The sequence below is a fragment of the Protopterus annectens genome, chromosome 7.part1 (genome assembly GCF_019279795.1).
Source record: "Protopterus annectens isolate FY-2018-M chromosome 7.part1, PAN1.0, whole genome shotgun sequence".
Classification (NCBI taxonomy): Eukaryota; Metazoa; Chordata; order Ceratodontiformes; family Protopteridae; genus Protopterus; species Protopterus annectens.
This window is the reverse complement of record NC_056740.1, coordinates 346,006,450-346,020,208: the sequence shown is the minus strand read 5'-3', so window position 1 is coordinate 346,020,208 and position 13,759 is coordinate 346,006,450. Positions and strand designations below refer to the sequence as shown.

The 13,759-nt window shown below is 37.7% G+C and overlaps 1 protein-coding gene across 1 annotated transcript in view; it reads left to right on the top strand.

Moving 5' to 3' along the window:
* DNAH12 (dynein axonemal heavy chain 12) overlaps positions 1-13,759 on the top strand; it is a 4,520,724-nt gene that overhangs the window by 96,388 nt on the left and 4,410,577 nt on the right. Inside the window, exon 3 of the mRNA XM_044078497.1 lies at positions 4,404-4,479. Coding sequence (XP_043934432.1) covers positions 4,404-4,479 — 76 coding nt within the window. The remainder of the gene's footprint in view (positions 1-4,403; positions 4,480-13,759) is intronic.

Here is a 13,759-nt window from a genome sequence, read left to right as displayed (position 1 = left end):
GTGGGAGGCTTGCCTACCACATAAGATGGTACATGGGGACTTTCTCCCCCTGCAAAAAAAAAAAAAGTTTAAATGGCAAAAGGAATGTTCAAGATTCACTCTTTTCCTGGATTTTTGATCTTATTTTCATTCTGTCTGCACTTGACATTGAGTGTCAACATTTCAATAGGGAGCCATCCAGACACATACAAGAACTGGAAAGCCCACAGAGATACCTTGCTAAAAAGATACAAGGCTTAAACAATATGTCCTACACAGACCAGCTCAAAGTTCTGTCAGTATACTCTGTCTCCTACAGACTGCTAAGAGGCAATCTGTATCTGGCATACAGGACATCCTCTGACATAATACTAATGGAGTACTACATATTAGAAAGTTAAGTGGCATCAGAAATACTTGGTCTATGGATCTAAACCTCTTATGCAACATGAAAAGAATGGTTTGGAGGGAGGGGTATATCTCACAGAGGTACCACTGCTCTGGAACAGACTCCCCATCAATGTAAAATAAAGCTCATTCCCATTCATATTCAAACACAGATTGAAGTTAGGAGGTAGAAAATTTGCCACAGGACTGCCCCCTGTACTACTAGTGAACATAGGTAGCTCCTAAATGCTTTATCCGATGCATGGATCCCCACAGTTTATCCATGGTATGATCCCAGTTATTCTCACTAGGGGTTTTATATAATTATCGACCATGGCTGGGTAAGGCCAGTTTAGCCCCAAATGGAATAGGGTAATTGAAGCACCAAAAGGAAAACTGGCTAGGCCAAAATGGCCTGCAAGGATAGCTAGCCTAGTAATTACCCTTGAACCTATAAGATACATAGATTTGATACATTCTGATATTTAAGTATGATATTAGAGTATATATTGGTACTGTGACTTATTTATATCTTGTTGTAGGGGTATTCATAGATTCAGTGTTAACAAAGATCTTTCTTACTATGAGAAACCATAGATTCCATCAGTTGTATTCTATTTCTGTCAGTAACTAGCCATCATAGCGAGACAGTTGAGAGGGCATTGGGTTACATGTCTTTTTGCATTCTCATAACTCCTAAAGTATAATTACATATGAGAAGTGGCATCTGAGAAACATTTGTAGTCGATCCAAATGTCCTATGGATATAATAATTCATTTAATACAAGACATAAATAAGAAAGTCCAGTGGTGGACACACATGGATAATATATATCTATAGGAATGATGTTCCTTCCACCATCAACAGTTCAACTGACTACAGACTCTTTAGATTATGCTTGGAAAGCCTAATTTAACAATTTGACAAATAAGGACATTGGTCTGAGCAAGAGAAAATACTTAACATCAGGAGATAAAATCCATATATAGAGTCTTGACAGTCTTTCATGTCAAGTTTGGCCAACCCACCTCAAGTCAAAAGACACTACTACAGTGATGCACTCCATGTAGACAGGGTGTAAACTGTAGCATCTGTTTGATATATTTGTAGCAGGCATTTTGCTATAGTTTAAAAATAACTTTTTTTTTTAAACTAAAACATGAGTGCTACTACAGCACTTCATGCATGCAGGGTATAAACTGTAGCAACTGTTTGCTGGGGTGGGGGAGCGTATTGTACATCTCCATCTGGTTGGTGTGCTTGTAAAAAGAATGTCCTTTTTTTTTTTTCTGCTCAATGGAAGAGCCAAGGGGTGTAGATCTAACTGTATACGCCAATCACTTAGAGTGTACCAAATCAGTTTATTACAATGAAGTACTGTTTATTTATATTTTTGCACTTCACTTGAAGAGCTGAGGGGGTAAGGATCTGGTTCATAGTACTGGTCAAGGGCGCTGGTTGAACCAGCTATGCTTCTGTGTGCAATGACTTTTAACTGATGTATTCAATTACCAGCTTTCATTGCAAATTACCAGAATGATGACAACCACCTACTGCATGTTTTCTGTGCTTGTAGGCAGCTGAGATACTTTACAAAAAGATCTAATGATTTCAAAAAGATCATTCAGGTTTTTGTATCTCTTGAAAATGGGAGGCGAGGCTGACCAGTGAATAAAACAGACTGTCATTGGTTGGCATACTGTATTGTCTTGTGCAGTGAATGCAGTGAACCTGTTAAAGGTACAGATGAATCATGATAGCACTGTAAGAACAGTACAGCCATTTAAATATCTTAGCATTTGACTTGACCCTCTTGCCAACCTTCTGTATCCAGGCACTAAACTTAATTCCTTACAGTGTTAATGTCATACAGTATCCAAATTCCTAGTAAAGCAAGGCGGGGCAGCAATCAGCAAAGGAATATTTCTACCTATATTAGTATACTCCCTTCTCATCACAGGCTGAATCTCTTGTCAGGTTTAATCAACATCCACAAACAGTACAAAATCACATTTGTCACTTCATTACAGGTACAAACTAAAAAGTCCATCACTGTCTTGTAGTAAAAAAAAGGCAAGCTGGCTTTCAATTTCTCATCAGATTACCTTGCTTAACGGCAACCTTGCTTACAAGGTGATACAGTCTGAACAATTCAACCCACTGCAAAACCTTCTAATTATTTAGGAATGCAACACATCTCTTAAGTTCAACAAATTTATTTGCTGCATCTCTCATCAAACCTTTATGTGAGGTCAAGGCTTTCTTCTACTTTTCCACATCCATCTGGAACTCCTTTCCCACTAACCTAAATCTACTTCTACCATTAATTCCTACTCCAAACAACTCAAATATTACATGCAACAACAATTTAAATGCTCTTGTTATGAGACCATGACCTAATTTACCTTTTTTAAACACCTTTATTGAATTATCACTTGTGACATAGACACATTTACATTTATATAAAAGTACTCAAACTGTATTAAGTTAAAATGAACAAACATTATGCTTCACATATATTGCTATATGTCATATAACCTAAGCAACGTTACATAAATTATTCAATTCTTGCCCCTTTTTTAAACAAGAAATATCTTTATTAAACCATCACCTATGACATAACCAATCATACATTTATATAAATGAAAACAAACCACACGAACACAATCCTAGTTGCAAGGATTTTACGTCACAAACCATACTGACACACTCCCATCTGCAACATTATACAGCATTTATAATCTACCAAATAATTTTCAGTCAGACATTACATAGCTCATTTAAGTCCTGCCTTCACCTCATTCCTCCCCTGTATGTATTGTTCCCACAGTTCCCATTTTTTCCTATATAGTTTGCTCTTACCTTTTACTAAAGATCTCAATTCCAGTTGTTTTATCTCTGTTACTATGTTCACTGCTTCTAATATAGTTGGTTTAGATTTTGATTTCCATTTTCTAGTAATTGCTCTTTTGGCAGCCACCATAGTTAGAGACAGCAAGGCCTTACCATGTCTAGGCAATTCTGATTTTGTATCATAGTTCAGAAAAATCATCTCCCTCATCACACCAATCTGCCCACCCAGCATTTCTAACAGTGCATCCCTCAGGGAATCCTTAAAGTCCGCCAGCACACTGCACTCCCAGAAAATATGTTCCCTGTTGCCTCTTTCTTCCCTGTCACACCTCCAACATTTGCTGTCGACCCGAGGAAAAATTCTCTGGAATCTACTTGGGGTATAAAAATATCTATGTAAGCATTTCCAAGCAAAAATCCTTAATCTTATAGATTTTGTTGCATATTTGGGAGACATACATATATCCTCCCCATTGTTTCTTTGTGAATTGCTTATCCAGTCTCTCTTTCCAATCCTTTCTAACCTCCTTTGATTGATTCTTATAGTTGTCATGCAATATTTCAAATGCTCTACTAATTATTCCGTTTTAATGGTAGCTTCTAGTCTAGATTCTACTAAAAACTCTACCAATGCTGATCTTTTGTTTAGGGCTCCTCTATTTCTTTCTCTTTGCCTATACTCTTATAGGCTCACAGGTAAGTAGTAGGCTAGCTGCCCTTGAGGACCATTTTAAGCCTAGCCCATTTCCCTTTTTGTGCTTGAAATAACGTATCCCATTTGGTTACAGATTGGCCTCTTCTTCCCAGATGGTCACACCCATCTACCCCTGCCAGCTCAGTCAGCTACCAGAGCTGCTAACTCAAACTCAGATTGCCTGGGCTGTAATCAGACCTTTATTCGTCTATGCCACTGGTCCTGGCTGCTACTCCAAGTAAACTTAAACATGAATGTATTGTGAAGATAGACCCATATGTGTATAACTTGTTTTCTTATTCATGTATTTCTGTAGAACTGATGGTTGCAAGACAGATGTAGTAGAGCTTTACATGTGAATAGTAAGTTCTATGCAGTTTATTTAGAAAACTCTTTAAAAAAAGCATTGTCTTCTACTGTAAAATGAGAGTTTGCCCTGTGAATACATTAACCTGAATGCCAGTAACAGTATTCTTATTATAATTCTAGTGAGGACAGTCCTTGTGAAACCTGAAGTAAAAGGGCTTGAACAAGAAGAACTACCTTTTCAGCATGACCCACCTGTGTGAGTATAGTGATTTTTAATGTAGCTGAGCTCCAGTGCCAATGGCTGGACAAAATAAGGTAACATTATTGCTATAATATGTGAAATCTGTAATCTGCAAACTGTCTGCAAACTGTATCTGAGTATACTACACCACCTTTATTTATACTCATTATCCACAATGAAAGTTTATTTTAATTCCGGAAGACTATGCTTGCTAATTTTCCACTTTTAATTTTATTTAGCAAAATCATATTTTGTAAAAAAATGATAGTTCTATTTGTGATCACAAAAAACAGGTTCTTATTGCTTGTATAAATAATGTATGCATATATGGTGTATAGTTAAAAAACAGAGTAGAACGTAATGGTATACCTAATCAGATCTATTACTTGTAATGCAAACTTCTTTGTTAGCTGTTTTATCCATACCTCTGGTTGTAGTAGTATTGTGGCCATGTGCAATCCAATCAGCAAGTGAGTTGGGTAGTGATGGAGGTGAGAGGGTGAACACAGTATACTGTTTAGATGGCCGCATTGCCTCTAAACCACCAGGGCACATTATGTAGAGAGTTGTACTGCTGGAGCAAGAAGATAAGGTAAATGGAGTGGACTTTCTTAAGATTCTGTGTTAAGGGAATACAGCAATCTGTGGCAGGGTTAGATAAACAGAGTACTGCTGTGTTAACAGTAACTATTTTCTGTTTGTGGAGACTTTGAGAGGACAGAAGCTTTGATGAAGTTTGGTGAACAAGTAAACCTTCAAAATTTTGATTCTTGAGACTCACATAATGAAACCTTTAAGGAATCTTACAAATCTTTTCAGCATGTTATTTATTTTATATTATTTTTATTTTATTTGTGGCAGGGCTAGCCCACCTGATGGTGTGAACCTTGGCTGTAGTGGATTGTCACTGTTGAAGTGACACCCTGACCCCATGTGTAAAAGTGGGAAAAGGGGTTGTGGCTGGGTGGATTTATTTATTTATATTTTGGTAACTGGGTCTGCCCTTCTGAACAACCAACCATTTTCAGAGGAGCATGGAAGGCCAAAGAAAAAAATAACAATGGGATAAAATGAACATAGACCACAACACATATTTCTAATGCACAATAATGCAACATAATGTAGCACTACATATACAATGAGCAATACAGGTTTTATAAATATGTAATGCACATTGATAAAAAAATGTTAAAATGCACATGTCTTCAAGCTAAATATTGCAGAGATAAAGTAAATTTATGTGATACATCACATACTTGCTGTAGGAAAGAGAAGATAAGGAAATGGAGGTAGAAGACAAATATTTAAAACAACATGGACAATAACGAAACTCTTTGATTTTGCTTCTAGTTTTTCATGACATTGGTTATGAATTAGGCTCTCAACCTTGCAAATGCACAGCCATGCCCTATTGAAAATGATTGGTTGCTTTCAAAAGCTGAGTGTAGGTAGGTTCATAGATAGTTAAAAAGCATGTGATCAGGAAAACATTAAGGAACCTAACCCAGTTTTCCAGTTGCCCCAGATCACTCATTGGTTTAATGACTTGAGAGCCAGAGTAAGCAAATTGTGGCTGAGAGAATCACCATTGACTACAGGAAGTGGCTCATTAATAGAGCATACCCTTAATCCTCTGCACTAACTGCCTGACTAAAGTACAACAATCAGTTACATCTGTGATTTAGTGTACCCAGTCAACTAGCATGTTTTTAGGAGGTGGAAGGAAACCTGAGTATCCGGAGACAACCCACACAGATGTGAGGACAACATGCAAACTCCACATGGACAGAGACCAGAACCCAGCAAACCCTGATTGTTCATATACTCAATGCCATTAAGAAGACAGTCGGAAACATGTAGAACACACAAAACATTTTGCAGGAGTTCTTACTGCCCCTTTATTGAGAGCATCACTCCCCAATAACCCTAACTTATGCATACTAGTTCACTGGTTAAACTCCTTTGGGAAAATGGAATGTCACTTTTCTGGGGTTGTGTGATCTTACACTTAGTATACTGTGATGTTCTGAAGAGTTATTGTTTGCACACTTTACTTTGTACTGCGTTGCACTACTTACTTTACTAACTACCTGACTAAAATACAACAATCAATTACATCGATGATTTAGTGTACCCAGTCAACTAGCATGTTTTTAGGAGGTGGAAGGAAACCTGAGTACCTGGAGACAACCCACACAGATGTGAGGACAGCATGCAAACTCCACAGGGACAGAGACCAGAACTCAGCAAACCCCGATTGTTCATATACTCATTGCCATTAAGAAGACAGTCGGAAACATGTAGAACACACACAACATTTTGCAGGGGTTCTTACTGTCCCTATATTGAGAGCATCACTCCCCATTAACCCTAACTTATGCATACTAGTTAACTGGTTAAACTCCTTTGGGAAAATGGAATGTCCCTTTTCTGGGGTTGTATAATCTTACACTTGTTATACTGTGATGTTTTCAAGGGTTATTGTTTGTACACTTTACTTTCAAGTGACATCCAAAAAGACCATAAGTCATTTATATGGGAATGTCCATTGAGATGATTGTCACTGTTGTGACACCCCAAGCCCATGTGCAAAATGGGAAAAAAGAGGGTTGAGGATGGGTACATGCATGGAGCCTAGTAAACCTGAGAGTAAGATAGGACTGAAAATTATGTTTTCATCTTCAGATATTTCTCATGTTTCCAGTGTACAGCTTTTTTAAATACCCAAGAACAAACTGTGGGTTTGACTACTGATTATGCACTCCATTAAGTGAGCACCCACAGTAAGCTAAAGGTACAAACAAGTCAGGAGATCGAATGTTAGTTAACAGAGAGTTTTAAAATGCATCTGCTTAACTTCCTTTTTTTACTTCAGACAAAAGTTTTAAAATAGAAGCATTAGGCACAGTTCTAACTGAATTCTCTGTGCAGATTTGTAGTGGAGGAGGTTGTCCCCAGCAAATAATGTATTAATAAGCCCTGCCTGACCATGAGTGAAGCTTGAGTAGACAAATCTCAACATTTCACTGGGAGTGGTCAAATCCTGCATCTCTTATGGATAGCAGTGATTAATAATATTATATGCCAAAATAATTTTAAAAAGATATTACTTACCATTTAAAATAACTCCATTGGGTAATGGGTCTATTTTTGCTTGGCAGATGTTTCCACAGATACTTATAAGTGATGCCCCTTCTGCAAACTATGCACTTATGCTTCACAAATATGTTCACGCGGGGACTTGCAAACTGTATCTGTCTGTCAGTTAGCCTCTTTATCTGTCTCTAACTTATTACTTGATTTTCAGATGTTGAATTAACATTAAGGTTGCATAGAATAAAATGACTGAAATGACTTTTAAAGATTATCACAATATCACAATGTGAACAACATATATCACATGAGATCCCCTCCTAACTCTCCCACCCCTACTCCAATCAGTAAAAAAATATAAAAATCTAAATTAATCAGCAGTTTAGCATCATAGAGGTTCATAAGAGCATACAGTTGTAAAGCTTAAGTCTAGAAAGGCCTATTGTAAGAACTGACTAAAGTATTTTTTGTAGCTGTAGTGCTTGTTTGACTTGCTGTGCTCTGCCTGCCTACCTATTGCAGATCTCTGTCTGCATTTGATTTTTCCCACCCACCCAGCCTGCTGCTGTTGTGCTTTTAAATTTGGTGGCTTTTGAGTTGCCCACCCCTACTATAAATCTCATTTTGGACAGTCCTCCCAGTCTCATCTCAGCAGTACATGCTACTGAGCACTGAGAGATCAGCTGGGAAGGCCCCCCCCTTAGTCTCTTAGACTTGAATTATCTTCTGTTTCCTAACTTTCCACTTACTAAAAATGCACATTAATCAGCTGATTTTACTGTATTGTGCTTCTTCCTACTTTATTAACTTTTTGCTGCATGTTCTTAAATTGTTCACTTGCATTTAATCTGCTGTGTTTATTACTGGTAGTTAGTAGCCTGATTACAATGTAACTGTTATTCTAAGCCTCTTAGCTGTGATTTAAGCACTTAGGCTCTAAACTAGTTATCTTACCTTAGGAAGGTTTATTGTTCTACACTCTTGTGGCAGAAGAGTATAGCCTACACCCTTCTGATTTGGGAATTGCTGGTTTAAGGCTTATTTTGCTGTTATTCTAAAACTTTCTTAGTTAGTTTTTAACCACTTTGACTCCAATCCAGTTGTTTTACATTAAGAAGGTTTGTGGTTTACACTCTTGTGGCAGGAGAGGATAGCCTGCACCCTTCTGAGCCGGGAATTGCTGGTTGAAGGTTTATTGTTTCTGTTATTCTAAAAGTCTTACCATATCCACTGTTTTAGTACTTGTTTCTTGCATTGTTTTTGTCACGGCTGCATTAATTATTTCTGTTTCGAATATTTGCACTTTTTGACCTTTTTTACAGTCTTCAGTTAGAACTGTCTTGGTTCCACTTTAGTGAGAGTAGAGTGGACCCGAGTTATTTTCTTGTCCAGGGTTGTGTAAAGGAAAGAAGAGTGTGCTGTTTTTCATTGATTACAGGACCTGGTTTGTTTTTATTTATTTATTTTTATCGAATCTCTTTGATTGGTCACTATAGATAAATATATAGGTATGCCTTTAAGAAGCTTTACAGGGGCTTGTACATGTGTATAAATACTGAGCACATGCGTCCCTGATTGTCATTTTGTAGTAAGCTGTTGAGATGTAAGCATGCATGTCTGTCAGTTAATCAGTTTGTTTATACTTTGTACTGCTACCATCCATCCTGATGTGTTTCTGTGTAATAAAGCATATAAACGAACTACCCCACCTAATCTTCTTCAGTTACAAACCAAGGTGAGGGACTTGGTGTCAGAATGGGATTCAGAATCAAGACCAGAAGGCACTCTGTTGATGGTGGAGGAATATAGAGGAACTGATCATCCCTACTGCATGTACAATTTGGAAAACAGGTTAGAAACAAATTTCAGGTACCAAAGCTTGCTTAAATGATTTTTCTCTCAAAGAATATAAAACAAAGCACTCAGAATGCTCAAAATGAGTTTCTAATTAAATGAAATATCTGAAACTGCGACATATTGATAAAAATATTGAAAATGGTTACAAAAATATTTGAAATAACGTCCAAATTGTATAAAATGTATAAAATAAGGAAAACTAATGCATTTTTTTACTATGAGCTACTTTTTCGCATTCATTAAAGCTATTTGAGATATCCAATGTATACAGAGTGTTAACAAGTTTGTGCAATGTTACAGTGCAGTTATTTCCCAAAATACAGCCATTTCAAAGCATATTTTGCAAAGTATAGTATTTTGAAGAGTTTATTCTGTATTTGAGTGTTATTACAAGTACTGGCTGTGTGTGCATGTTCGTTTATAATTAAAAGGGTCATGTTTTCACTGTGTTTGGGCATAGTTTGTTGGCATGGCTGAAGGATTTCAATACCAGGTCCTCTTGTCTTTGATAATAATATTTCAGAGAATCGGAGGCGGTTTGAGCCAAGAGAATGATATTTTCATACAAGCTGCATCTTCCGATAATGATGACCATACAAAGGCACTTATTGTGCTTAATTTAGCTGGTTCAAAAGCCATAGAAAAAGAGCATTCATTTGTGTATGCACCTGCTGTGTTTGCAGGGAAGGGGGGAAACCGTCACATAGTTGTACCAGTTGAGTCAAGGGAAGACCCTAAGTGCTTAAAATGTAAATTTAGAGAAATGTGTAACCCCCAATTGAATATTGCAATGGAAAAACACTTATTTTCCACAAGAGATCAAAAGCTTGGTGTTTTGCAGCATATATAACTGACTTGAGAAACAAATCTAAAACATGCAGATTTGGTGATTTAAGGGATGAGTTGATAAAAGACAGACTTGTGTGTGGTATTAAAGATAATACTATGAGATAGATTTTGCTTTGTGACAGTTGTTTAACTTTGAATAAAGCCATTGAGATTTATCAGATATACGAGCTTACAGAAAAGTACACAAATATGCTTACAAATGAGAAATGCATGCTTCCAGTATCTTCTAGTGCTCATGTTGATAGTATGCAGCACATGGTTAAAAGAAACAGGCCCAAGCACATGGCAGCATCTGTGAGCCCTGCAACAGTCATTGGTAAACCCCGTAACTTTCCAGCAAATTCCAGAGTGCACACAGTCTCAGTGAAGCACAAGGGTAAGTCAGCAAACTCAAAGTATGTTCCCTCACCTAACATCATAGTCAACTGTTGTAATTGTGGTGGCAATAATGTACCTAAAAGAGAAAAGTGTTTAGCAATGCCACAGATGTAAAAAGTGGAATCACTTCCAAAAGTTTTGTAATTCAAAAGAGGCTTATCCTATTTTTTAGAAGAAAACATTCAGAGACAAGTTAATCAATTAGAAAACTGTCCCCCTACTTTCTGTGTTGATGGTGTATCTGTGCTTAATGAAATAGTCAATGCAGTAGATTTATGGGCAAAGAATTAAGTATTTTGTACTGTTTGGATAAATGGGTCTTCCATAGAGCTCAAAGTTGATACAGGTTCAAAATACAATGTTATGTCAACATAAGCATTTGCTAGAGTATGTGCTAATGAGAAGCTTGATTTGGCAAAGTGTGTGAAGCTTGTTGCTTATGGTGGTGAAGAAATTCAAACTGAAGACTCAGTAGTGCTTTAATGTTACTCTGCTGGGAACAACTATGACTTGCAATTTTACATGGTCAAAAGGCACGTACAGTCATTATTAGGCCTCAGAGACAGTTTAAAAATGGGACTACTTTCATTTAATAAGGAAGTGCACCGTGTAAGCTTGAAAGACCACTGTTCTAATTTTGCCCAGTCTATTTTTTCCACCTATACTGATCTTTTCGAAGACAAACTAGGCAAACTACCAGATGTGTACTCCATGAGGAGAGACCCAGAGGTCAGCCCAGTTGTCAGACCAGCCCAGAAAGTTCCAGTAGCTATGCAGAACAGAGTCAAAGCCAAGCTAGATAAAATGGTGCGGCATGGTGTGATTTGTCCAGTTGAAGAACAAACTGAATGGGTACCTTCCATGGTCGTAGCTCATAAGAAAAGCTCAGATGACATCAGAATATGTATTGATCCATGAGATTTGAGCAAAGCACTGAAAAGACCTCATCATCCAATGCGTACAGTCAAAGAAGCTGCTGCTCTTATGCCAAATACCACTGTTTTATTTTGTCTTAAATGCAGAGTTGATTTTGGCAAATTTTGCTTGACTGAAAATCTTCATTGCTAACCACTCTCAGTACTCCTTTTGGCAGGTACAATTTTGAGAATGCTATTTGGGATAAATTCTGCCAGAGAAGTCTTCCAGCAAGCAGTGGAGCAAATTTTTTCTGGGCATCCGTGTGTTATTATAGTAGATGATATTCTAGTAGGATGTAATAGTGAAGCCGAGCAGAAAAGAAACCTCAAGAAAGTTCTAAAAAGAGCACATGAAGTGAATCTTAAGCTGAATCCTCAGAAGTTCAGGCTATGAGAAGTTACTTATGTTGGTCATTTATTTACCAGTTCAGGCTTACGACCAGATCCTTCCAAGTAAACAGCTATTCTTGAGATACCAGCTCCAGACAATTTTCAAGCCCTACAACATTTTCTTGGCAAGTTCATTCCTAACTTGAGCCAACTATCAGCACCGTTCAGGGAGATAACTTTCAGCACCGCTCAGGGAGATAACATGCAAAGATGTATCTTGGTCATGGTTAGATGAACACCAAAGTGCATTTGATGTCCTGAAACAGAGAACTGCCAGTTATCTCAGATACTATGATGTTTACAAACCAGTTACTCTTTCTTGTGATGCTTCAAAATTTGGTCTTGGTGCAGTCATTCTTCTAGAGGGTAGGCCAGTAGCCTATGCGTCCAGAACTCTAACCCAGACTGAAATGCAGTATGCACAGATAGAGAAAGACCTCTGGGCAATTGTGGTTGCATGTTCGAAGTTCCCATGATTATATTTATGGTAGACCTATCCAGACTGAAACAAATCACCAACCTCTAGTCATTATTTTGAGAAAGCCTATGCATACAGCTCCTGCCAGATTGCAGTGCATGATGTTCATATTACAAAAGTATAATTTCTATTCTGTCTATTCAAAAGGCCAACTTCTTTATCTTATCTTGCTGATACATTATTCAGATTGCCCAGAAATGCCACTGAACAGCATGACAATGAGAAACTTGATTTTGAAGTCATGGAAATGAGAAATATTTCTTCCGCACATCTTGATGAGCTTAGAAGTCCTACAGCCACAGATCCAGTTCTTCAGAAGCTTAACCACATTAACAGTCAAGAATGGCCGTCTAAACAGTTTTGCTTACCAGTAGACCTACAACTTTATTTTCCTTACAGAGATGAGATTTTGTTTGATAATGGTATCATCATGAAAGGTCCAAAAGTGATTGTTCCAAAGTCCTTACAACAACAGTATATTCCTATTTTGCATCATGGCCTCCCAGAAACTGATTCTATCACAAAAAGGGCAAGAAAGTTAGTATTTTGACCTTCTATGTCAAGAGACATTGAGAGAGTACTTTCATCTTGTTCTGTATATAATAGTACTAAGCCACATCAACAGAAAGAAACACTTCAGCTAAACCAGATTCCTGAACTACCTTGGTCGACCAAAGCTACAGACATTTTCAAATGGCATGGTCAACATTACTTGGTGCTAGTAGACACTTATTCAAATTAGTTTGAGATTGATCTACTTCATAATCTAGCTTCCAGTACTGTCATTATTAAGTTGTTTTTGTCTTTCGGCTTTTCCTGGTTAGGGGTCACCACAGCGGAACTCCGATTCGCTAATGATTGGCAGTAGATTTTGATGAATGCCGAGGTGCCAGCTCGACGTTCAAACTTCAACAAAGGCACACCCATTTACGCATGTCTTTTGAATGCTCACCCAACCGCGGGGAGGACATGCAGACTCCACACAGAAGGCACTCCCCGCACTTCAGCCGAGAATCGAACGGGAGAACCTCTTGCTGTGAGGCAACAATGCTACCGCTGCACCACCACGGATAGTACTGTCATTATTAAGATGAAGTATTATTTAGCAGTCCATGGTAGTCCACACAAAGTTATTTCTGACAATGCTACATAGTTTACAAGCCAGCAGTTCAAGAGATTTGCTGAAGAGTAGGACTTTACGTATTGTGTGTTACAAGTAGCTCTGAGTGCACACAGTCAAATGGTTTGACAGAATGTGCAGTTCAAAGTGCAAAACAATTACTAGAGAAGTTGAAATGAGACAATAACAATGTTTTCTTGAATCTCAGAAATA